Here is a 26,217-nt window from a genome sequence, read left to right on the forward strand (position 1 = left end):
ATCTGCATCTTTAGGCACCTTGTGACGCTGTATGGAATATGTGGAACGCATTATGATATTCATAGAATCGTAGAATCATAGAATATCAGGGTTGGAAGGGACCTCAGGAGGTCATCTAGTCCAAACCCCTGCTCAAAGCAGGACCAATCCCCAACTAAATCATCGCACCCAGGGCTTTGTCAAGCCTGACCTTAAAAATATCTAAGGAAGGAGATTCCACCACCTCCCTAGATAACGCATTCCAGTGTTTCACCACCCTCCTAGTGAAAAAGTTTTTCCTAATATCCAACCTAAACCTCCCCCACTGCAACTTGAGACCATTTCTCCTTGTTCTGTCATCTGCTACCACTGAGAACAGTCTAGATCCATCCTCTTTGGAACCCCCTTTCAGGTAGTTGAAAGCAGCTATCAAATCCCCCCTCATTCTTCTCTTCCGCAGACTAAACAATCCCAGTTCCCTCAGCCCCTCCTCATAAGTCATGTGTTCCAGTCCCCTAATCATTTTTGTTGCCCTCTGCTGGACTCTTTCCAATTTTTCCACATCCTTCTTGTAGTGTGGGGCCCAGAACTGGACACAGTACTCCAGATGAGGCCTCATCAATGTCAAATAGAGGGGAACGATCACGTCCCTCGATCTGCTGGCAATGCCCCTACATATACATCCCAAAATGCCATTGGCCTTCTTGGCAACAAGGGCACACTGTTGACTCAGATCCAGCTTCTCGTCCACTGTAACCCCTAGGTCCTTTTCTGCAGAACTGCTGCCTAGCCATTCGGTCCCTAGTCTGTAGCGGTGCATGGGATTCTTCTGTCCTAAGTGCAGGACACTGCACTTGTCCTTGTTGAACCTCATCAGATTTCTTTTGGCCCAATCCTCTAATCTGTCTAGGGCCCTCTGTATCCTATCCCTACCCTCCAGCGTATCTACCTCTCCTCCCAGTTTAGTGTCATCTGCAAACTTGCTGAGAGTGCAATCCACCCCATCCTCCAGATCATTTATGAAGGTATTGAACAAAACCGGCCCAAGGACCGACCCTTGGGGCACTCCACTTGATACTGGCTGCCAACTAGACATGGAGCCATTGATCACTACCCATTGAGCCTGACAATCTAGCCAACTTTCTATCCACCTTATAGTCCATTCATCCAGCCCATACTTCTTTAACTTGCTGGCAAGAATACTGTGGGAGACCATGTCAAAAGCTTTGCTAAAGTCAAGGAACAACACATCCACCACTTTCCCCTCGTCCACAGAGCCAGTTATCTTGTCATAGAAGGCAATTAGATTAGTCAGGCATGACTTGCCCTTGGTGAATCCATGCTGACTGTTCCTGATCACTTTCCTCTCCTCTAAGTGCTTCAGAATTGATTCCTTGAGGACCTTCTCCATGATTTTTCCAGGGACTGAGGTGAGGCTGACTGGCCTGTAGTTCCCAGAATCCTCCTTCTTCCCTTTTTTAAAGATGGGCACTACATTAGCCTTTTTCCAGTCATCTGAGACTTCCCCCGATCGCCATGAGTTTTCAAAGATAATGGCCAATGGCTCTGCAATCACATCCGCCAACTCCTTTAGCACTCTCGGATGCAGCGCATCCGGCCCCTTGGACTTGTGCTCATCCAGCTTTTCTAAATAGTCCCGAACCACTTCTTTCTCCACAGAGGGCTGATCACCTCCTCCCCATGCTGTGCTGCCCAGTGCGGTAGTCTGGGAGCTGACCTTGTTCGTGAAAACAGAGGCAAAAAAAGTATTGAGTACATAAGATTTTTCCACATCCTCTGTCACTAGGTTGCCTCCCTCATTCCGTAAGGGGCTCACACTTTCCTTGACTTTCTTCTTGTTGCTAACATACCTGAAGAAACCCTTCTTGTTACTCTTAACATCTCTTGCTAGCTGCAACTCCCGGTGTGATTTGGCCTTCCTGATTTCATTCCTGCATGCCCAAGCAATATTTTTATACTATTCCCTGGTCATTTGTCCAATCTTCCACTTCTTGTAAGCTTCTTTTTTGTGTTTAAGATCAGCAAGGATTTCACTGTTAAGCCAAGCTGGTTGCCTGCCATATTTATTATTCTTTCAATTATTAGTACCAATATTATAAAATTCCAGTGAATTGTGCTAGATATGCCATGTAAGGTATCTATAAAGATGTTATGATTTGCCAAGTATGATAATCTTGTTTGCATCACCTTTGTTATATATATGTATGGTATATCTGTATTTCCAAACTTGTGCTGTGCATCTGGGTGACACCTCCGGACAGATTGGCATCAGCACTGCCTAGCCTGTTCGATGGCCCATCAAGGATCATCAACTATACAATTGATCCTGTGGCATTACTCCCCATATTCTTCATAGAAATATTGTTATGATCTGAGTATGGCATGACTAAGATATGTTTTATGCAAGATGTGTCATGTGAGGTATCATTGGAAAGGTTATGATTTACTGATATGATTATCCTATTTGTAAGCAGGTATCATTTCTGTACCTGAAGTTTGGAATATGGACTATGTATCAATTACAAAAGTGCTTGCACCTGGGGAACACCCACCAGACAATAGGCAATCAGCCTGGATGGGCCATTAGAACTCTGAAGATACTAATCTCTCACCTTCCTGAGAAGCTTCTTGGGTGCTCCTTTGACACTGCAGGGTCACCTGATCATGTCACCTAGTATAGAATACCATCTTGATCTGCTCATATTTTTCCACTGGAAGGGGGTGAGCATCAAACTAGGAAACAAAGGATTCCCGCCATATGCAAATCCTATTTAAGACTGGGGAGTGAGTTAATTTTGGGTCTTCTCCACTGCCTCTCCGCCCAAGAAGGAAGACTGATGAAAACACCTGAAGAAACAAAGGAACTAACCGGGGGGTGGCAGGGCCTGAGCCCAGGCAAGAAAGGTTAACCTGTGAAAGGAATCCCTGGAGAGTTAAGCTGCAAGTGGTGCAGTTTACCTTCAAGAAACTCTGCAACCTTCACAAAACAACACTTAGGGTGAGAATTTGCTACTATTGACCAGTTAATTTAGTGTATTAAGCTTAGTTTGTGTGTTTGTTTTATTTGCTCAGTGATCTGCTTTGATCTGTTGCTATCCCTTATAATCACTTAAAATGTATCCTTTGTAGTTAATAAACTTGTTTTGTTTTCTAAAACCCAGCTTGTGCGAGTCATAACGGGATGGGGGTGGGGGGAGCTGTGCATATCTTCCTCCACATTGAGGGAGGGAGAAAATTTCATGAGCTTGTGCTGTACAGATCTCTGTACAGCGCAAGACAATATAATTTGGGGTTTGCACTCCAGAGGGTGTGTGCACTTGAGTGCAGGGCAATCCCCAAGCTGAGTCTTCCCACACAGAGCTGATTGCAGACTCTGTGTGATTCTACAGCTGGGTGTGTCCCTACCAGTGTGTGTGTAGGCAGCAGGACAGGGTGAGGGAACCCGGGCTGGCGGAACAGGCGGGCTCAGTGGAACCCCAGTACATCAGGTGGCAAAGACCCATTGAGAGAAGGCAAGGGATGTAGGGACATGCCTACGGACACAACTCTAAGGCTTTTCCATGCCATGTGCTGTGAAGCTTGTGTTTGGGAGGACAAGGGAAGTACAAGCCACATTGGCAAAGGATATAAAAAGGCAGCTGCATCATCTCCATTTTGTCTTCACTCCTGCTTCTTACCTCTGGAGGAACTTTTCTACAAACTGAAGCTCTAAACAAAGGAATGAATGACCCATCCCAGCTGTTGATGTGTTCCAGAGAGACTTTCAAGCCAGCAAACTCAACAATACTGCTAAGAACCTGATCTATGGTCTTTGTAGTCTCTGTATGTATCTAAGTGCTTTATCATTTACCAGCTGTTTTCTTGTTCTTTCTTTTTTAGACACAAAAAGATTGGCTGGCAGTGTGGTATTTTGGGTACGAGCCAACCTAATATTGACAGCCTTTTGGGGTTCAGAAGAATACTTTGTATTCAAATAACTTCTCACTGTACTGGACCTAGGTGCTGATTGGGAACCAGAGAACTGGAATGCAATAAAGGGGGCTTTGTGATTTACATAAGAACCTAAGAAGGGCCCTAGTGGGTCAGATCAAAGGTCCATCAAGCTCAGTATCCTGTCCTCTGACAGTGGCCAATGGCAGGTGCCTCAAAGGGAATGAACAGAACACGTTATCATCAAGTGATCCATGCCCTGTCACCCAATCCCAGCTTCTGGCAAACAGAGGCTATGGACACCATTCCTGCCCATCCTGGCTAATAGCCATTGATGGACCTATCTTCCATGAATCTATCTAGCTCCCTTTTGAACCCCATTATAGTATTGGCCTTCACAACACCCTCTGGCAAGGAGTTCCAGATGTTGACAGTGTGTTGAATGAAAAAATACTTTCTTGTGTTGGTTTTAAACTTGCTACCTCTTAATTTCATTTGGTGGCCCCTTGTTCTTGTATTATAGAATCATAGAATCATAGAATATCAGGGTTGGAAGGGACCCCAGAAGGTCATCTAATCCAACCCCCTGCTCGAAGCAGGACCAATTCCCAGTTAAATCATCCCAGCCAGGGCTTTGTCAAGCCTGACCTTAAAAACCTCTAAGGAAGGAGATTCTACCACCTCCCTAGGTAACGCATTCCAGTGTTTTATGAGAAGGAGTAAATAACACTTCCTAATTTACTTTCTCTATACCACTCATTTCTATACCTCTATCATATCCCCCCTTAGTCGCCTCTTTTCCAAGCTGAAAAGTCCCAGTCTTGTTAATCTCTCCTCATATGGAAGCCGTTCTATACCCCTAATCATTTTTTGTTTTGCCCTTTTCTGAACCTTTTCCAATTCCAATATATCTTTTCAGAGATGGGGAGACCACATCTGCACACGCTATTCAAGGTGTGGGCGTACCATGGATTTATGTAGAGGCAATATGATATTTTCTGTCTTATTCACTATCCCTTTCTTGATGATTCCCAACATTCTGTTCACTTTTTTGACTGCCGCTGCACATTGAGTGCGTGTTTTCAGAGAACTATCCACAATGACTCCAAGAGCTCTTTCTTGTGTGGTAACAGCTAATTTAGACCCCATCATTGTATATGTATAGTTGGGATTATGTTTTCCAATGTGCATTACTTTGCATTTATCAACATTAAATTTTATCTGCTATTTTGTTGCCCAGTCTCCCAGTTTTGTGAGATCCTTTTGTAGCTCTTGGCAGTCTGGCTGGGACTTAACTAACTTTCTTTTTCTTTTCTTCTTTTCTTTTTTTTTTTTTTTGCTTCTTGATAACCAGTGTGGGGGGGATCAGAAACACAATTTGTGACATGTTGGTGAGTTTAACTTCAGTGTTAACCACCAGTTTTGGGAGAATCTGCTCTCCTTTTTTGCAGCCTGCCTTGACCTTGGCATTTTCAGTGACGGCTGCCCCAGAGTTACACACCTAATAATTAGAAAAATGTGGCCCCAAATCACTTGTGGAAATGGGGCTTTGGCAGCTTAAATCACTCTGGTGCTTTTGAAAATGTTACCCTGACTAAACAGTGAAACTGACAGCATGCAAAACGCCAAGTAAATAGACTGGCGAATAGAGTGTAATCTGTTGTTCTTTCTAATCTCGTCCAGTTCTGTTTTATTCGGCGATGTTTGCAACAAGAGCCAGTGAAACATTTTCTGGGCGGAAGTGGGCTCGTCAAGATGACGCCTCATTAACTCCCTTTCCCCGCCTCCATTTCTTAAACTTTGCTCTGCTGTTTGCAGTTTGGAATCACCGGCTCCTCCCCATCTGTATGTGTGGGGAAGGGCATCGCCTTTCGGGCCTGGGGCAAGGAGGCAAGAGATCCCAGCCAGAAACAAGGTAAATATTCCAAATATGAAGCAGATGGCAGGCCTGTCACTATGCAACCCAACTGACAGGCAAAGCTGCTAAGGACATTGCTAAGAGGGCTGGGGAGAGGTGAGGTCAGGGAGCCAGTCCTGTCCTTGCATGCAGGGGGTGTGTCTGACTTTAAAGGGATTTGCTAAGGACACAGCCTTGTTCTTTTAGGGAGATAATATTTTCAGTTTAGGCTGAGATTATCTGTTTATACCTGTTAACCCTTGAATGAGTCTGATGCACTTCCCTAAGTGCATGTAGGTCGTGCATATGTGCCAGGATCACACTCCATGTCAGTAAATAATAAATGAGCGAGTGAACTCTGTTCTCTTTCTTCAGCCCTCGGGCTAGTCAAGCCTTTGACAACTGGTCAAAGGTTCTGATCTCAAGAATTCCCCATTTCTGAAGGCCACGCTGACCGCAGCCTCCCTCGATCGCTGGGTGGCGTTGGTTGAACCTGTGCGGCTAGCAATGGCCATTTTTTAGCTTTCCCACGCGTGTGCTCTCTGAAGCAAACTGCCCGGGGACTATGAAGAGCAGCTCCTGAATGGATCAGGAGAAAGGATCCAACTTGGATTCAGACAGGCCCAGATCCTCACAGGTATTTAGGCATTTACCTACCTTTGAGGATTAGGGCCCAAGAATCTTCCGAAGGAAAGGGCAGGGCAGACGGGTGGGGAGCTGGTGCCCTGTTCTGCAGCAGTGCTGTCACCCTCAGTAATGTGTTTGATAACTCTGGTGATGGGCTAGATAGACAGACAGATTTCTGATTCTCAAGGTGCATCAAAGGGGCTTGCTTGGGGTCCGACTCTCAGTTATAATAATGCCCCCGGTGCCCTCTTGGCAGCATAAAGGGGCAAGGAATGAAACACCCCCTTGTGCAGAGGTTCTCCTTCGTTGATGTGGAACTAGCATGAGAGCTCTGCAATGACCCTACTTCCAGCTCCTGCCATAGAGGGCACGTTAGGGACAGAAAGGGAGCATGGCTGATGTGCACTGTACTACTCTCTGCTTCCATAGGAGGCAAATCCTAAATCAGAGCAACTCTGAGGCTGCTCTAACTTACACCAGGGACTGGAAAGTGTCCTGCGGAGCCCCCCAAAATATGTATGGTTAAAGGAACCACAAAGATGGTTACAATCTCTTTTGCCCCCCTCATTCCTGCCCCCAGAGTAGGCACGGACAAACTGAGCCTCAGGTCCCCAGCGTCTAACAGAGAGGCAGCTGGCTAGCTATGAACCGGATAAAAGTGAGGTGATAGGGAAAGTGCCAGGAGAAATTGCAGAGATTGTAGCAGTGCCCATGGTTGACAGGGTGCATCTATTGCTTGTCTCCGAGGTTTGGCACTTTGTTCCATCCCCGGCTGCTGCTGGATTCCCAGCTTGTGGCTGCTATATATGTTTCCTATTATCTGCACTTAGCACAGAGGTTGAGTCCTTTCCTTTGGTAGTGGGAGCTTGCCACACTTAGTCTTCCCTAGGTTTTGTTCCTTCCTGTCTCCATCATTGCCAGGGGTTCTTTGTGAGGCTGCACATCTGAGCCACTTGGAAATTGCTGTTAGCACAGAACACAGTAGCTGTGGTTAGCAGGGCCTGGTGGAGGGAGCCCATGACACCCACCCTCTAAGATCTGCTGGGTGATTTCTGGGGCAAGCCTAAAGTGCCGGGTCTGATCCTTAAGGCCCTAAATGTCCCAGCTGTTGGAGAGATCTCCCTGGCCGGTAGTGAGGCAGTTAGTATCAGTGGAAGTAGAACTGGCACCCGGGCACGCTCTGTGCAGGATGCACGGATCTGGAATTCACTTCCTTCCTGCATTTGCTAAGCCTGATGCTGAGGATGCTCAGAAGGCACCTGATTGTCCCCCAGCAGGGAAAGGCAAATCACTGGGATGGGTGGGCTGATGAGGAGACAGAGGCAGGAAGTGCTGTCTGTCTGTCATAGAAGATTAGGGTTAGAAGAGACCTCAGGAGGTCATCTAGTCCAATCCTGGGCTGAAAGCAGGGCCAACCCCAACTAAATCATCCCAGCCAGGGCTTTGTCAAGCCTGACCTTAAAAACCTCTAAGGAAGGAGATTCCACCACCTCCCTAGGTAACGCATTCCAGTGTTTTACCACCCTCCTCGTGAAATAGTGTTTCCTAATATCTAACCCAGACCTCCCCCACTGCAACTTGAGACCATTGCTCCTTGTTTTGTCATCTGCCACCACCGAGAATAGCCAAGCTCCATCTTCTTTGGAACCCCCCTTCGGGTAGTTGAAGGCTGCTATCAAATCCCCCCTCACTCTTCTCTTCTGTAGACTAAATAATTCCAGTTCCCTCAGCCCCTCCTTGTAAATCATGTGCCCCATTTCCCTAATCATTTTTGTTGCCCTCCGCTGGACTCTCTCCAATTTGTTCACATCCTTTCTGTCGTGGGGGGCCCAAAACTGGACACAGTACTACAGATGAGGCCTCACCAGTGCCGAATAGAGGGGAACGATCACGTCCCTCGATCTGCTGGTAATGCTCCTACTAATGCAGCCCAATATGCTGTTAGCCTTCTTGGCAACAAGGGCACACTGCTGACATATCCAGCTTCTCATCCACTGTAATCCCCAAGTCCTTTTCCGCAGAACTGCTGCTTAGCCAGTCGGTCCCCAGCCTGTAGCGGCGCATGGGATTCTTCTGTCCTAAATGCAGGATCCTGCATTTGTCCTTGTTGAACCTCATCAGATTTCTTTTGGCCCAATCCTCTAATTTGTCTAGGTCCCTCTGTATCCTATCCCTGCCCTCCAGCGTATCTACCACTCCTCCCAGTTTAGTGTCATCCGCGAACTTGCTGAGGGTGCAGTCCACACCATCCTTCAGATCATTAATGAAGATATTGAACAAAACCGACCCCTGGGGCACTTGTCTTGATACCAGCTGCTATGCTGGGAAAGTAGCTGGAGAGTCTCTTTTTTGTTTGTGAGATACCCAGAGTTTAAACTGGCGTGGCTGATACATTGATATTGATTTGGAAGTCTCCATTTCTTGTTTTTTTAACTTTCGGTCCCATTTCTTGTTCATGTGCTAGACAGAGCTTTTGATCTCTGGTTAAAGGGTTCAGAGCCACATTCCAGCCACCAGTCACATGAGTTGGCTGGGTCTCTGAGCAGCATAGGAATCCCGCTCCTGAAGGTCTACAAAACAAGCAGTGGTGTTTTTCTACCTCCCACCAAACCCACAGCCATGGATGAGCCCCTCCCTGCTGGAAATTAGGGGATGGGTCATCATCTATGGGAAGAACTTGCTTTAGGATGTGGTGGATTCTTTGAGCCTTGAAACCTTTAAATCAGACTGGATATCGTTCTGAGAGAGATGCTGTAACTCATACAGAAGTTATGGGCTTGATGCAAAAATTACTGCATGAGGTTCTCTGGCCTGTGCTGTGCATTAATAAATATGAATTTATTAATCTGAGATTTTTCTTTTTGTTGAAAACTGAATTTGTTGAAAACCAGTTTGAAGGGAAATTTTTCAGCCAGCACTTCTCATAAATGCAACCACTGTTTCGTTTATAATTAGTATAATTTTCCCCCAGTAACTCCGAAAAGTACATAGCATGGCCAGTTTGAACAGGGAAAGGTAATATCACAGTACAGACCCATTGGTCATCTGGGCATATAACAACATTAAATAAAAAGGAAAATTTAAGAAAAATACAAGGAAAGAACACAGGCCTGATCCTCTGCTGGTGTAAATCAGCGTAGTACAATGGAAGTCAATGGATCTCTCCTGATTTATATTAGCCAAATGTCTGGTCCCATATGAGTAAAGAAAGCCAAGAAATAACGTATTGACTATTGATGTCAGCACAGTTATCCAGAGTAACTGCAATAAATAATTATTAAATGTTCTTTCCCCCCCCAAAATAGAAGAATTTTATTTTACATTTTACATTGTAATAAGCAGACTAGTGTCCAGGTGTCACCACTGTCTTCTACTGCATGATATCAAAATTGCTAACGGTGTGTCATATGTCCGATACTGCATTTGCTAAAGGAGAGTCTCCTTGAATTTTAGCTCAAGTGGGAGGAGGTTCTGGTTCTGGAGCAAGAATACCTGGGTTCTGTTAATTACTAGGCAAATGGCAGAGCATTTCTCAAGCAGTTTGTTCGTGACAGTTTCCACAATGTATTGATTTCATCCGGTTTTGTGGCGCTGTCATTTTTTTTTTTTTTTTAAACAAGAATTTAGCTGCAAAAGCCAGGCAAATCACTGAAGGCCATGCTGTTACAAAGATAGCAATTTGACTCAAATACAGAGGCCCTTTTTCACTCAAAATAGCTCACTCTTGGCATTTTTGCACAAAAAATAGGGGGGGAGGGTTTCAATTTGGCGATGAACTGCACAAATGTTCCAATTTCAAGGCATTCAGACGTCCTTGAAAATAGCTTGCAAGGCATATCCTTCCCTTGGAGCCAGATCCTGCAACTTTAATCCATGCAAAGAGACCCTCTCCTAGGTCTTGACTTTTATTTTTCCCCGGGGGTGCTCCACCCCAACTCCACCCCGAGATCCTTCCCCCACAGCACCGCTTCCTCCAAGGCCCTGCCCTTGCTCCACCTCTTCCCACCCCCACTCTGCCCCCACCCCTCAGTCCCCTGCCCACTGCCTCCACCCTCCTGCAAGCACCTCCTGCCAGCTGCCGCAGAGCTGATTGGTGGCCCTGCCGAACAGATGGGGCTGGTGGGTGCTGAGCACACACTATTTTTTTTTCCATGGGTGCTTGTGCCCCGGAGCCCCCACAGAGTCAGCGCCTATGGACACTCTGAAGAATGGAACAACACCTCTGTGCAAGGACAAAGCCCTTGTTTTGTGGTACTAGTCATTTTGCACCTACCTCCTTGGTTCCCTGGGCAGAGAGAGCAGATTTTGGCCTCTTAGATTTTCCCTGCACCCTTATCCATGTGTGGCATGAAAGGCTGGATTCCTTCACTTACTCCAGTGCAAATCCAGGTTCGTTCCAATAACTGCCAATCAGTGGAAATGCTCCAGGTTTAACTGAGAGTAGGATTTGGCCTCTGGTATCTTTTGCCTTATCTCATTGCCTTGGGACGTGCCTTGTCTGTACTTTAGGTGTTTCCTTTGACACCAATGGCAGCCCAGTTGGACAGAGATGGGAGAGGGTTCCACATCCTCACTCCTGTGCTGGAAAGCACGGCCCTGTCAAAGGCTGCAGGCACTAGGGTCTACATGAAGCTGGAGAATGTCCAACCTACCGGCTCATTCAAGATTCGGGGGATTAGCTACTTCTGTCAGGAGGTGAGCCCAGCATTGGGACGTTAGCCCTTGCTCTTCTGATGTTTTGAGGCACCTGGTGACTGACACAGTGTGCCATGAGTATGCCCAGAAGAAGGATGTGTGCATTTTTGTGTGTGGGTAGGGTGGTGCAAAATGCATTGGTGTGGGCGTAGTGGTGCAGAATGCATTGGTGTGGGTATGTGTTGCAAAACGCACTTGTATGTGCTTGCAAAATGGTGTGGAAACATTAGTGTATATGTGTGTGCAGTATGGGTGCAATATACATTGGTGTGTGTACATGGTGGTGCAAATAACGTGTGCATATGGCACAGAATGCATTCGAGTGTGGGTGTCGTCCAAATTGTACAACTGCCGTTGCAGTATTATAGCTGTAATTTTATCGCTAATTTTACCTCCAAATGGTCTTGGCTGATGTACAGGACCAGCCCTGAGAAGTGAGTTAAGTGAATTCCAAGCTCTACTTTCTCTTTGGTTTCAGGCTGCCAAGAAGGGCTGCAAACATTTTGTTTGTTCAACAGGTAAATTTACTTCAAACTATTCTTCTCCCTTGGGCTACTTAGCAAGAAAGGGCCATTCTGCTCCATCACCTGATCCTTGGAAAGGTGACCCAGGCGTTCCCTGGGATGCCGATGCAGATGTCTTTAAAGCATAGGGGAAGTGGGACATCAGCTCTCGCCCTGCCAAGGCCCAGGTGAGGGCATCTGGCCTTTCAAATCCAGGCCAGAGAAGACACATTTGGGACTCAGCCAGGAACCCAAGGAGAGGGAAGCGGTATGAAATGATGCAGTGGATCATTTCTGGGCATAATGTTTGTGTCTTGAGGCAGTCTCATGACTCAGTGTTTCTAGCCTCAGCAGTAAACAGAGAGCAGCAGGTCTGGAGGTACAGAGGGAAGGAGAAACGGCTAGTCATCTGAAGGGTGGAAAGCCAGACATTCACCCTCTCAGCTGCACTAGCCACCACGCTCCCTGCACTCGAGTTCAGTCTGACTGCAGGATATATTGGGGGTGCATGGGGGCTTGGCCTGTATCAGTGAGTCCATATTACACTGCACCTGGCATGATCTTGCTCATTCCAAAGTCCAGTGAATAGGGAGTCTGTAAATCCAAGTGTGGAAATAGCCCCAAAGAGGCTGCGGGTTATTCTATGCTGTGTGTTGGCGAACAGGTCTTACAATCCTACTCTCCCTTTGACTTCCGGCCTGGTCTCTGCCAGGGAGAGCAGTAACCTGCTACTGAAGGGGGCTGGGGCTTAGAGCCCACTCCAGGTTGACACATCAAGGCTCTTTTATCTGAATTGCTTGGTCCAGATTCTGTCGCAGGTTGGAGCCATTGAGGCTGGTGCCACTCACTGCACATTTCTGTATCTGCCTGGGTGCCTGTCTCCACACGCCCGCTTCCAGCTCTGCCCCGGAAGCCAGTAGGGGCAGTGGTTGATGCTGTGATCTTTGTGACAAGGGAGCAGTGTGGGCTAGCATGCTGTGATTTAGGGTCCCCTCCATGGTCGGGGGGCTTCACCCAAGCCCCAGATCCAAATAGCCCTCATCTGCAGTGTGTTCCGAATCCATGCGAGGACCCAGATGTGGAGACCTGGGTCTGTTTCTGATTCATTGGGTGGGGCCCGAATCCAGAGCCTGCTGGATCATTGTTCCATTGCCACGCTGGGGAGTCCCCAAGCCCCCACTGTTGTTCACCGATTCCTGTCTCCTTGTCCCTACAGGGGGGAATGCTGGCTTCGCCACGGCCTATGCTGCCAAGAAGCTGGGGATCCCTGCTACCATCATAGTGCCAACGAACACCCCTCAGGCCACAGTGCAGAAGTTGGAAGAGCAGGGGACGGAGGTGGAGGTCTTTGGGAAGGTACCCGTTGTCACGGATCCACAGGGTCTGTTCTGTGCCCCAGCCTGTAACCAGTCCCATGGGAGTGACCCCTTTAGCAGGCCAGACCCCAAGGACCTCAGGGCAGGTCCATGGAGTCCATGACACCGAAACTGGGCCTTCGGGCACCAGCAATCTCTGTCTCTCTCCGTGGCTCCCTGCAGCTGAGCCAGACTCTGGCTGGAGGCTTGTATCGGGCCCCTTTGGGGCGCCATGCTCCCAGGGAGTATTTCCAGCAACAGCAGGCAGCCTTTCCCAGACACGGAAACAATTTCTTAGTCACCTGGCCTCCAGAATCCGAAAGTCCTTCGGTTAGCATGGAGAGGCAAAGCTTCAGGAACCATCTTGGCTCTCTCTGTCCCTTTGTCTGTCAGTGCCAGGTGAGAACTCCTGCGTGTCTGTGGGCTCAACTCTTACCCCAGACACCTTTCAGTCCATTGTCCTCAGCCTGCAGGTCCAGGCTGAGTTCCTATGTTCTGCCTGCTGGACCTTGCCGTCGCTACCTGGCAGTGGTTCAGACATTGGGGTTCCCGTTGGCTTCCCAGATCCTCCATTGGTTTGCGTTGATTCTAGCTAGTTCTCAGCGACCAGGTCGCATCACCCCAGAGAGCCGCGTGACGCTAACCCCTTGTGTCTCCCGGTCTGCCCACCAGCAGCGTTTGAACCCCTCTGCGCTCACTGGCTCGCAATCCCAAAGTGACAGGGAGAGTCATATGGATACGTAGCGGGGCGCTCACCCGCTTCTGCCCTGAAGCCCTGGGAGAGGGCTGAGGCTGCGAGAGGGCTGCTGCTAGGGAAAGCAACCAGCCTCGGCTGATTGGGGAAACAGCCACAGCTGCAGCCATACCCTAATCAGGGCCCAGCTGGCCTTTATAAGACCGTAGCGGGCCAGGAGGATACAGTCTCTCTCTAGATGTTGAGAGGGAGGGGCCTGACTGCTGGGAGCTGAGCAGGATACCTAAAGTGGAGCAGGGCTGGGGAAAGGCCAGAGGAGCTGGGGAGCTCTGGCCTGAGAAACCTCCAGGCTGCAGGCCTTGATGAAGCCCTAGGAAAAGAGTATTGGGGTTGCAGAGGGCAGCTCAAGGGTAGGCAGAAGAAGCAGGTCCAGACCCTCCTTGCTGATGATGAGTGGCAATTATACTGCAGTCCACTGCAGGGAGCGGAGGCTAGATGGTGACTGGCAGTAGCCAAAGACTGAGGTGAGGTGGGGATAGAGGGTGTGGGTTCCCTGGGGGGAGACCCAGATCTCTGGGGGTACTGCCAGGGGGCAGCACCCTGGTGTGAAAGGGGCACTGGGGCCTGGGAGGGACTTGGGGGGGCCCAGCAGCAAGTGGGACACTGGCCTGCAGAGGGTGCTCTGGAGACTGGAAACACTAATTACCTGGATGACCAGCAGGAGGTGCTGCAGGGGTGAGTCCTGCCCCACTACAGGATAGTTCATAAAAACAGTACAGAAAATTCCCACATTGATCACTTCTGTGCCCTGGGAATGGGGGAAAACAGCACCTGGCAAACCCCTGCAGAATGGCAGTGGGTAGTAAAACTGCTAGAGGCCAGCAATGTGCACCAGTGGCGTTCTGGGATAGCTCCGTCTGGATCAGAACCTCCCCAAGGGTTCATCTCCAGCTCCTTGTTTTTACTCTGCCTGGTGTTTCACTTGCCGTACATTACCAATGGGTGGCTAGTAAAAATGTGTATCCTGGTGAATTCCACTGATCTGAATGGCCTGGGGGAGATCTGGCACCCTTGGATAACAGGGGACGTTCGGACCAACAGAAGTGCATGCCTGGCAACTCTCTCCTGCGGTTGCTTCCCCTCTCCCAGCTTCCCCTTCCGACCTGCAGCTCTGCTGCCTTAATGCTCATTACTCACCAGGGCTGGGTTGTGGTGAGGACACAGGCTGTTAGAAGAATTGAAATTCAGATAAACAGACGTTACCTGTGTACTGAGGTGACAAAAGGAGCTGAATTCCAGCCTCATTCACCCTCTGGCACACAACCCAGTGCAGGTCATTGGGGAACAGGGCTGAATGCAAGATTTGGCCGGGTGTGTCATTTCTTGTCCCTGCAAGGTCCAATGCACACAAACATGCTCACAGAGCTGGAGGCCTCATTCTCCTCGCACACACAGACACAAACATACAGATGCACACACTAAAAATCACTGGGCCTGATTCTCTTCTTCCCCCAGTTTTCCATCAGTGTAACTCCATTGCACTGGATGGGCTCCTGTCTCACCCTGACAGGAGAGGGTAACCAGGACCTGGTGCGTAGCCTCCCCTGACCAGCCAGGCCCCATTGGGCTTGGCACTGCACATACATATAAAGGCAAGACGGTCTGTCCCACAGAGCATGCAGTCTAAGTGGTGGGCAGCCCATTCCTAGCCAGCCAGGGTAGCGAGGGCTGGCTGAAGCTGGCAGTGGCAGGCAGGTCACGTATCCTTCCCTGCATCATTTTGTCGGTAGGTCTGGGATGATGCCTACGTAAAAGCCCTGGCGTTAGCGGAGACTGAAGGCTGGGTCAATGTCCATCCCTTCGACCATCCTTTGATCTGGTGAGAGATTGGAGCTTTGGCCCTTATACCGTTTTGTCTCTTCAGGCCTGGGGCCTCACCACACCTGCCCCTGCTCCCTGAGGCCCATGCCTGGGGCCTTGCCGGGATCCCCGCACCTGGCGCCTTGCCACCCCTCCACCCCCAATTTCTGTGTCTCCCTCTTTCTTCCTTTTACAAAGCCAATGCCCTGCTCATAGCTGGGGCTGCTGTTTGTGTAATCAGGCTGCAGAGGGTTTGCCCTGTGCTGCTTTGGGGGATGTGTGTCTCCCCCTCCCACTGCACGGTTTCTCCGTCAGCTTCCAGGGGGTTATTGCCGATCGGCCCCCGTTTGACTGATCTCAGGCTCCGGCAGGATCCATGTGGTGAGATGAGCAAGGAGCCAGGCAGGGTGCAGAAGAGATGGCACTGGGGGGAGAGAACTGCACAAGGTTGCTGAGTTCTCCAGGTTCCAGCTGCTCCCGGTGGACTCTGTGCAGTGGGAGTGTGGGTGGGTCAAGCTCTTTTGTCCTCCCTTTGGACTGAGCTGGCAAGCGTATGGTTGCAGCCCAGCTCCAGAGCACGGAGCTGCTCATCAGACCAGATCTCTGCTCTCTGGGGCCGCTGTCGGGCCAGGCAGGGCTGGATTAACCTTTTATGGGCCCAATGCCCAAGATATTTGTGTGCCCCTATAGAGGCAATGGAGCCTGGCGTCGGGGGGTTGATCCCTGGAGCGAGGGGCTGGCCAGGGGCAACGGCATAGCACGGGTGGCCCCTCTCTGCCCAGCCCAGTGCGAGGGCACTATTTACAAACCAGCAGTTGCCAGACACACAACGGTCCGCCCGGCCCTGTGCTGTCAGCATGCCCCATGCCATGCCACACATCCCCCAACACCAGAACCCCCCACCCTGTTGCCCTGTGGCCAGAGCTCCCCGGACCTGGTGTGCCCAGCACCCCCACCAGATCCTGCCACAAATGCACAGTGCCCTGCACAACACCACCCCTGCCCGCAGCCCCCACAGAACCCTCACTCCCTAGTGCCCCAACACACACAGATCTTCTCCAGCCCCTCACAGCCCAGCACCCCTCTCCCCAGGCCCTCCAGAGACCCACTCCCCCAAGGTCTGCTGCCCGGTTACACTCTGGGTGGCAACTGTATCGGCTGAGCTGGCGGCTGAGCTGGTTCCAGGGTGGGGAATCGCCCCAGCCCCTCGGGAGTGATGCGATCAGCCAGGCCAGCGCCTGCCCCGGCCGGGCTCCGTCAGGACCCACTTGCCTTAAGGGGCCCAGGCAACCCCCCCACCCCACCCCACTGTTCCCCTCCCCAAACTGACCGTGGCTGGCCAGGCTTCTGCACCAGTCCCAGGTGGCTCAGCTCTGGGGAGACAGGTGGGGCCCCACAGGTGGTGGGAAGCAGAGACTGCCCGGAGCCGGAGGTGCCCTGGGGTCCAGTCAGGGGGCAGAGAGAAGCCGGAGGGGAGGCCAGGAGATGGAGAGGAGCCCTCGGCCGACTGGCAGGCAGACAGAGAGGAGCAAGTGGTGGGTGGTGGGGGGAGCCAGCGGGCAGGTGGGGTCTCAGAGGACAGTGCAAGCAGAGCAGGACAAGGCCCCTTCTGAGCATGGGCCCGGTTCCATAGTGCCACTTGTGCCATTGTAAACCTGGCACTGGGGCCAGGAGGCTAGTCTTTGAATGCCACCATCTGGGGGTTTCCATGGGGAATTTGCTGGGCCTGGCCTGCCTGCCCGGTGTCCAGCTGCTGGTGCCGGTCGTTCCAGTGTCTCTCTGCGCCTGAGCAGTGGGAGAACGTGACCTGGCCGTCTGTGCAGAGGGTGTTCCACGCATGGCTGGCATGGCAGAGCGGAGGCGGGCAGCGCTGTAGTGATGTCAGACTTGATAGGCAGGGTGTGGCTAAGCCCGGAAATCCTGCAACTGCTCTGATGGGGAGCCTCAGGAGAAGAGACATTTGGGGAGCCCCTCATCCCCTCCACCCCCAGGTTGTGCCTGTGCATCTATCCATCCCTCCTCTCATGGTCCCAAGCCGCCTCCTCACTTCTCTGCTACCTCCAAGATTCTTGCCACCGCATGGCCCACCTGGCAGCCTGTGTCCTGACCAGCCTCCCCCTGGAACTGCAGCTAGGTCTGCCTGGGACTAGAGGGCTGGGACTAAAGCTGCCCAGCCATGTGCCCATTGTCAGACCCTGGCACGGCAGGGATGCGTCATACTGAAGTGCCCGTTGATTAGTTTCTCACAGCCGGTTTGCTGTCCCCACCCCCACTCCCATTCCCATAGGCAAGGCCATGCCAGCATGGTTAGGGAGCTGAAGGATTTGCTCGGCCACAAGCCAGGAGCCATCGTCCTGGCGGTGGGCGGTGGAGGGCTGCTGGCTGGAGTGGTGGCCGGCCTGCAGGACGTGGGCTGGCAGGATGTACCCATCATTGCTGTGGAAACCAAAGGAGCTGATAGCTTCAATGCAGCGCTCAGGGCTGGGAGATTGGTCACCCTGCCGGAGATAACCAGGTGAGGGTGAGTGTGGCAGAGACATGGGGGAATTGATTGCAAAGGGGGCTCTGCAGGGGGTGGCGGCAGGGGAGGGGCTCAGGGGGTGTGTGGGCGGGGGGGATCTGTAAGGTGTGTGGGCGGGGGGGATCTGTAAGGAGTGTGGGTAGGGGAGGGGCTCAGAGGGGGTGCGGGCAGGGGAGTGGGGATCTGAGGATATTATTATTATTATTTAATTGCCTTGCAACGGCACGTCGAGGCCTTGGCCAGGTGGAGCCCTGTTGCGCTAGGTGCTGTACAAACTCATTACAATGACAGGGAAGGGAAATGGCAGGCGCATGCGACGTACAAGTGGGTGGGTGGGGAAGGGAGGAAGTGGGACCAATAATAGTCGAGCTAGTGCTTTAGAAGAGGCGCGGCCCTAACCCAGTGTGGTGGAGGAGGGGCTGTCACCCCGTTCCGCCCCTCCCCACCCACACCTCTTGGCCTATGCCCCTCACTCACTCTCCTGTGGGGAGTTTCCAGCTGGTATCAGCTGCTGGACTGACCACTCTGGAGGCTGGAATCCTCTGCTTGGCTTTCAAATAGGAAATTCAAGGCCAGGCTTCCCTTCCCCACCTCCGACTGATGCAGCACACCCTTGCTTTGGAGGAACCCGCTCTAGGGGTGCGAACTTTTGCTGAATCACAGGCCTGGTTTTGTTGGGAACCTGCCTGGTTCCCTGCCAGCTTGCCTGGCTGGGTGCTGCGGTGCCCTGCCACGCAGGCTGCCCTGGGGCTGGAGAGACCCTGGGATTCCAGGATCTGCAACTCTGGGGCAGCCCTGCCATGCTAGGCTACCCTAGTCCCACCCTCCCTCTGTGAATGATCTTCCCACCCTGAACTCCCTTGATTTATGAATGCCAGCAGCCAGCCAGGGACCTGTGCCCCCTGTCTGGCAGTTCAAGCTGGAAAAAGCTAGAAATCAGGACGGATCCTATCTCTGTCCAGGGCCCAACTTAAGAAGTGAGGGCGGTCCTGCTTTCAGACAGCAGTGACCTCCTCATTCTCTGGTCCTGGCGTGGTCTCTCAGGTACTGAGCTGGCCAGAAACCCGCTAAGATGATTTGGAAGCAGAGTGTTTTCCCAGGGATCTGGGGAGCTAATACCGTGTCCTCAGCAGAAATGAGCAAAGGAGATACCGAAACACAAGAACCCTCCGTAGCTTCGCTGGAGGCTGTTTCCTGAACTCCTGTAGGACTTTCTCTGCCATGAATTTTGTCCATGAGGATCTGATCGAGCTGACTAGTCAGACAGTCTTCCCTCTTAGGGCTGGGGTTTCCAGAGCAGGGTAAGCCTGTTAGGAGAGGAAGGATGGGCCAGTGGTTTGGGTGTAGCCTCAGGCTGGGGAGACAGAGGGTCTGTTCCCTCCTTTGCTGCAGACTTTGTGTGACCACGAGCAAGTCTCTTATCCTCTGTGTGCCTCAGTTCCCCACCTGGACAATGGGGAGAAGTTTCAGAGTAACAGCCGTGTTAGTCTGTATTCGCAAAAAGAAAAAGAGTACTTGTGGCACCTTAGAGACTAACCAATTTATTTGAGTATAAGCTTTCATGAGCTACAGCTCACTTCATCGGATGCATACTGTGGAAAGTACAGAAGATCTTTTTATACACACAAACCATGAAAAAAGTGTTTACCACTACAAAAGGTTTTCTCTCCCCCCCCACAAACCCGCTCTCCTGTTGGTAATAGCTTATCTAAAGTGATCACTCTCCTTACAATGTGTATGATAATCAAGGTGGGACATTTCCAGCACAAATCCAGGGTTTAACAAGAACATCTGGGGGGAGGAAAAAACAAGGGGAAATAGGTTACCTTGCATAATGACTTAGCCACTCCCAGTTTCTATTCAAGCCTAAGTTAATTGTACCCAATTGGCAAATGAATTCCAATTCAACAGTCTGGAGTCTGGTTTTGAAGTTTTTCTGTTGTAATATCGCAACTTTCATGTCTGTAATCGCGTGGCCAGAGAGATTGAAGTGTTCTCCGTCTGGTTGATGAATGTTATAATTCTTGACATCTGATTTGTGTCCATTTATTCTTTTACGTAGAGACTGTCCAGTTTGACCAATGTACATGGCAGAGGGGCATTGCTGGCACATGATGGCATATATCACATTGGTGGATGTGCAGGTGAACAAGCCTCTGATAGTGTGGCTGATGTGATTAGGCCCTGTGATGGTGTCCCCTGAATAGATATGTGGGCACAGTTGGCAACGGGCTTTGTTGCAAGGATAGGTTCCTGGGTTAGTGGTTCTGTTTTGTGGTATGTGGTTGCTGGTGAGTATTTGCTGCAGGTTGGAGGGCTGTCTGCAGGTTGGGGGGCTGTCTGTAGGCAAGGACTGGCCTGTCTCCCTAGATTTGTGAGAGTATTGGGTCATCCTTCAGGATAGGTTGTAGATCCTTAATAATGCGTTGGAGAGGTTTTAGTGGGGGGCTGAAGGTGACAGCTAGTGGCGTTCTGTTATTTTCTTTGTTGGGCATGTCCTGTAGTAGGTGACTTCTGGGAACTCTTCTGGCTCTATCAATCTGTTTCTTCACTTCCGCAGGTGGGTAATGTAGTTGTAAGAATGCTTGATAGAGATCTTGTAGGTGTCTGTCTCTGTCTGAGGGGTTGGAGCAAATGCGGTTGTATCGCAGAGCTTGGCTGTAGACAATGGATCGTGTGGTGTGGTCAGGGTGAAAGCTGGAGGCATGTAGGTAGGAATAGCGGTCGGTAGGTTTCCGGTATAGGGTGGTGGTTATGTGACCATCGTTTATTAGCACTGTAGTGTCCAGGAAGTGGATCTCTTGTGTGGACTGGACCAGGCTGAGGTTGATGGTGGGATGGAAATTGTTGAAATCATGGTGGAATTCCTCAAGGGCTTCTTTTCCATGGGTCCAGATGATGACTATGTCATGAATATAGCGCAAGTAGAGTAGGGGCGTTAGGGGACGAGAGCTGAGGAAGCGTTGTTCTAAGTCAGCCATAAAAATGTTGGCATACTGTGGGGCCATGCGGGTACCCATAGCAGTGCCGCTGATTTGAAGGTATACATTGTCCCCAAATGTAAAATAGTTATGGGTAAGGACAAAGTCACAAAGTTCAGCCACCAGGTTAGCCGTGACTTTATCGGGGATAGTGTTCTTGACGGCTTGTAGTCCATCTTTGTGTGGAATGTTGGTGTAGAGGGCTTCTACATCCATAGTGGTTAGGATGGTGTTTTCAGGAAGATCACCGTTGGATTGTAGTTTCCTCAGGAAGTCAGTGGTGTCTCAAAGGTAGCTGGGAGTGCTGGTAGTGTAGGGCCTGAGGAGGGAGTCTACATAGCCAGACAATCCTCCTGTCAGGGTGCCAATGTCTGAGATGATGGGGCGTGCAGGATTTCCAGGTTTATGGATCTTGGGTAGCAGATAGAATATCCCTGCTCGGGGTTCTAGTGGTGTGTCTGTGCAGATTTGATCTTGTGCTTTTTCAGGGAGTTTCTTGAGCAAATGCTGTAGTTTCTTTTGGTAACTCTCAGTGGGATCAGAGGGTAATGGCTTGTAGAAAGTGGTGTTGGAGAGCTGCCGAGCAGCCTCTTGTTCATATTCCGACCTATTCATGATGACAACAGCACCTCCTTTGTCACCCTTTTTGATTATGATGTCAGAGTTGTTTCTGAGGCTCTGGATGGCATTGTGTTCTGCACGGCTGAGGTTGTGGGGCAAGTGATGCTGCTTTTCCACAATTTCAGCCCGTGCACGTCGGCGGAAGCACTCTATGTAGAAGTCCAGTCTGCTGTTTCGACCTTCAGGAGGAGTCCACCTAGAATCCTTCTTTTTGTAGTGTTGGTAGGGAGGTGTCCGTGGATTAGTATGTTGTTCAGAGGTGGGGAGAAGAGTATTGCCCACGGCTGGTGTAAAGACGGATCCATTGAAGCTCATGAGGTGCTCGGACACTACAGTAGAGGGACTGTGGAAATATCTTTGAAAGCTAGGAGCCCAACTCTGTAGGCTCCTTTGGGAATCCCAGCCTTGGACTTCAAAGGCCACCTGTGACCATCCCTTTGCTCTGGATGAAATGATCGGACAATGCTCTAGTTTGCTGCAGTCAGGGCGATGCAATCAGGTCCTGTCTAGGGTGCAAGCTCTGCAAGCTCTTTCAACACGCGCTGGAGGACTCCATATTGAAAGGCTTTTATAGGTGGGACATAGATTGGGCTGCTGCTCATGCTCTGGGTCTGCAGCAGTGTAGCAATCATTGCAGAGTTCCAGCACCTTCCACCTCTAGGGGCACTGGGGTTGGACCCAGCCTGAGTCACTGATGACTGCAAATTCTTACTGTATCTGTTGACCCTTTGGTGGCTCTTGTGTGCAATGAGTTGGCAGGCCTCAGTCCAGGGCTCCACATCACCAAAACCCAGCAACACTGTTGGCCACCTTGGGGGCAATCCCAGCAGAGAGGCAAAAGACTGGATGGGCCGTGGAGACCAAACTCCCACCTTGTAACCTTGTGATGGTTTCCTCCTACTCAAGGCTGAGGCTCATTGGTGGGGCTCACAGCTGTCCCTCAACGGCTGCCAGCCTAGAACCCTGCACCACCACAGAGATCAAGGGGTGAATTTCTCCCCACCCTCTGGCCTGGGGTGGATTTCCCAGCTCAGAGTGCTAATGGGGGCTCTCTCTCTTTTGCTCTCCATTTCCCAGCGTGGCCAAATGTTTAGGAGCCAAGACGGTGTCTGCCCGGGCACTGGAATGTGCCAGCGAATGCCAGGTCATCTCACAGCTGGTGGAGGATGTGGAAGCAGTCCAAGCTGTGGAGCTGTTCCTGGGTAAGTCCTGCAGACGCTGGGTGCTGATGCTGCTCTGAGGCTGACTACAGTGAGCCAACAGCACCACCCAACGCCTATCAGAGGTGCTTCATGCTCCAACTTCTCTCTTTTTGATAAGGAAATTGTTGACCCTTGATTTCTACCAGTTCTCTGCGAAATAGGAACTAAGGTTTAGTTAGCATTTTTCTGTCAAACAGGGACTGGGGAAATCAGCTCTAGGGATCAGAGGTACTGACAGACCCATCTGTGTTACAGTTATAGCCGTGCCATGCAATTACAGCCCCGCTGTATTCCAAATGTATCCTAATAATGTATATTTGGTTTCACCCGAGAAGAGGGGTCCAAACTACAGCCAATAAAGGACTTGTGCCATAGGCCTGAAGAAATTAGGTGTAGAGATGGGCTTCCTCAACTGGCTTGGAGCACAATTTAATGGGAGGGAATCTGAACATTAGTGGACAGGTCAAGCGGGTCACGTATGCAGTATACCAGCTTAGGCTGAAAGCACAAGGGCTAGTCTCCAATTAGTGCCTAAAGTCATTCCTCCCTCTAGTGGCTTCCCCCTGTGAGGATAACAGCCTACTGCCAGTGCATAGCGGAGTTCCTCCTTTAGCTCATGTGATGGAAGTTTCTGCTTTTGAGCATGAAGGATCTTTCTTTCTTTCTCCTTCGTGACGGCATTGCCCAGATGATGAGCGGCTGCTGGTCCAGCCCGCCTGCGGAGCCCCTCTGGCCTTACTCTACACGGGTCGGGTTCAACAGCTGCAGCGGGAAGGGCTCTTGAGCCCGGACCTGGACTCCATTGTCGTCATCGTGTGCGGAGGAAGCAGCATCCAAATGGCTGGGCTCCAGGCCCTGAAAACCCAGCTGGGCATGAAATGACTGCAGATGCCAACCCCAAGATGGCGTATGGGGCAGGGGTGCATGGGATCCTATGGAGACACTAATAATTCATATCACTGGGTTTTTGTTAGTGGCATCTAATGGAATTCAAACCAGTTTATAGAATAAATATCAAGCTACTCTTATGGCTTGGATCCTGCGCTTACCACTGACTGCGTTAATGCTGCTGGGCATGGCTGCCGTGTCCTGGGTAAGAATGAAGGAAGAGTCAGCTGAACAATGTTGGTTCTCTCAGCTGTGGTAGTCAGTCTGTGCCATTTGGGAAGGTACTTTAGGACATTCATTGGAGCTAGGCAAGTTAGGGATTGTGACTATCCATCACTGTGGTTTTAACCCATCTTTCTCAGTGTGAATCGTTCACAACTGACCCTGATTTCTGTTATTCACAGCGGTTTATTTGCTGAATAATTCTCAGACAATGGGGCAAAATGTTCATGTCAGCTCTTTGTTATTTGCGGTTGGTCACCAGTCATAATAGAGTTGTTTCTGCTTCCTGATTGGATGACTGAAACTTGTTTAGCTAGCAAATAAAGGAAAGTGAGTGACGGATTCTGCATAGTGCTCTTCACAGGCCAAATGCTCAGATGAATAAATATTTGTGCTAAAAATCTGTGAAACCCTTCTGGCTTCATGATCATTTTCATGAATACTCAACAGCACACTTGGGAGAAAGGAAGTCTTTGTTAAAGCTCTAACATCCCTTCCTGCTCAACTAAGGTGTCAGATCTGACAATACCCATCTCTGAGACCATCCAAGGAGTTCTCCAGCAAAACAGGCCTAACTATTCCAGGTACTGTGTTGCCCATTCTGATGATTTTATTGTAAGTCTCATGATATTTGGTGCTTTTCTTTAGAGCTGTCAATTAATCACAGTTAACTCACACGATTAACTCAAAGTTAATCGTGATTAAAAAAATTAATCATACTGTTAAACAATAGAATAACAATTGAAATTTATTAAATATTTTGGACGCTTTTCTACATTTTCAAATATAGTGGTTTCAGTTACAACACAGAATACAAAGTGTACCGTGCTCACTTTATATTATTATTTTTATTACAAATATTTGCACTGTAAAAATGATAAAGAAATAGTGTTTTTCAATTCACCTTATACACGTACTATAATGCAATATCTTTATCATGAAATGCAACTTACAAATTTTGGAGTTTGCAACACTGCTTATATTTCTAAGCTAGAAAAAAATCCTTTAAAAACAAAAGCCTTTCAGGGCTGAGAAAGGAGCAAAAGGAGCAGGACTTAAACAAATTTAAACAGAATCCTTTGTGGTTCTCCTTAAAATCCACCAAAACTTTGGAATGTCCCCTGGACATGTCGTCTTCTTCTGCCAAACTCCCCTAAATGGCCTTCTCTCTTAAGCCTCACCCACTCTGTATCCTCCAAGGTACTCCTTGATCTCCTGTTCCTTGCCACTGTTCTCTCAACCCTCCGCATAGATGCACACGGCCTGATTTTTCAGAGGTGCTTGGTGTTCGCAGCTCCCACTGTCTTTAACTAGAGGAGTGGGAGCTCAGCATCTCTGAAAATCAGACCTGTAGGGTTTTCCCACTGCTACACTGGGTCCCCGCAGCCTGCTGGGCCCAGATCCCAAGGAATCTGCCTTATACACGCCCCTGAGGTCACAGCAGGTACTGGAGAGAAGAAACAAGCATCTGATGCAAGGAAATTATATGATTTCAGTCCACAAGGGGGCAGCAGAGTCTCTCCGACCTGGAAGTTCCATACCTGCAGAGCACACAGCTGAGCTCCGCTCAGCAGTTCAAAGAGCAGAAATTTGCCCTGAGTATGAAAAAGTAAATGAGGAAATTAAGGGTAACTAGGGCGGGTGGCCAGTTCACATCCACTTTTTATATTTGTCTTGGGAATAATTAAAAGAGAGACAAGGTGGGTGCGGCAATATCCTTTATTGAACCAGCTTCTGTTTGAGCTTCTCTCTCTTCCCATCTTGTCTCCACATCCTGGGACCGACCTGGCTACAACACCACTGCAAACAATCGGGAATAATCAGACGTGTTTTTAACATATTTCCAAACTCAATCATCATAATAATGCTTTGCACCTTTGTTGCTTTTGCATGAACTTCGCAAACACTGATTAAGGAATCCAGCCATCTGCTAGGTGGGCAAGTCTCACGGTCCCTTCTTCAAGAGGAAATGGAGGCACAGCAGGGTTACAAGAAGTCTGTGTGGTAGAGTGAAGAATCAGACCCAAGAGTCCTGACTCCTGGGGTCTGTTTACACAGCAACGTGAGCCCGGGCTCGAGCCTAACCCCCGTTGAAGCCACACACCAATTGTGTTAATGTAGCACTCAGATCTAGGGTCCCAGAGCCCTGAAGGGATGGAGGATCTGGGACTGTGTTAAAGTGGAACCTAGGGTCCAAGCCCTGTTGCTTTCCTGTATGCAC

General features: G+C 49.9%; 1 protein-coding gene across 1 annotated transcript; it reads left to right on the top strand.

Annotated features, from left to right (window-relative positions):
• Positions 1 to 5,819: 5,819 nt before the first annotated feature.
• LOC144275569 (serine dehydratase-like) lies at positions 5,820 to 24,352 on the top strand. The gene is made up of 8 exons (XM_077834934.1): positions 5,820 to 5,845; positions 10,964 to 11,149; positions 11,628 to 11,667; positions 12,869 to 13,008; positions 15,492 to 15,580; positions 17,849 to 18,076; positions 22,762 to 22,886; positions 23,575 to 24,352. Exons 2-8 carry the CDS (start codon positions 10,982 to 10,984, stop codon positions 23,766 to 23,768), a joined length of 984 nt encoding a protein of 327 aa, XP_077691060.1. The 5' UTR covers positions 5,820 to 5,845; positions 10,964 to 10,981; the 3' UTR covers positions 23,769 to 24,352.
• The last annotated feature ends 1,865 nt before the right edge of the window (positions 24,353 to 26,217 follow it).

The sequence above is a fragment of the Eretmochelys imbricata genome, chromosome 15 (genome assembly GCF_965152235.1).
Source record: "Eretmochelys imbricata isolate rEreImb1 chromosome 15, rEreImb1.hap1, whole genome shotgun sequence".
Taxonomy (NCBI): Eukaryota; Metazoa; Chordata; order Testudines; family Cheloniidae; genus Eretmochelys; species Eretmochelys imbricata.

What these genes read in the sequence shown, in the direction of transcription:
- LOC144275569 (XM_077834934.1), top strand. Translation starts at nt 10,982, where the DNA reads ATGGCAGCCCAGTTGGACAGAGATGGGAGAGGGTTCCACATCCTCACT. An exon ending in TTCGACCATCCTTTGATCTG is followed by an intron (nt 15,581 to 17,848) that starts GTGAGAGATTGG and finishes CCATTCCCATAG; the next exon opens with GCAAGGCCATGCCAGCATGG. An exon ending in AGCTGTGGAGCTGTTCCTGG is followed by an intron (nt 22,887 to 23,574) that starts GTAAGTCCTGCA and finishes GGCATTGCCCAG; the next exon opens with ATGATGAGCGGCTGCTGGTC.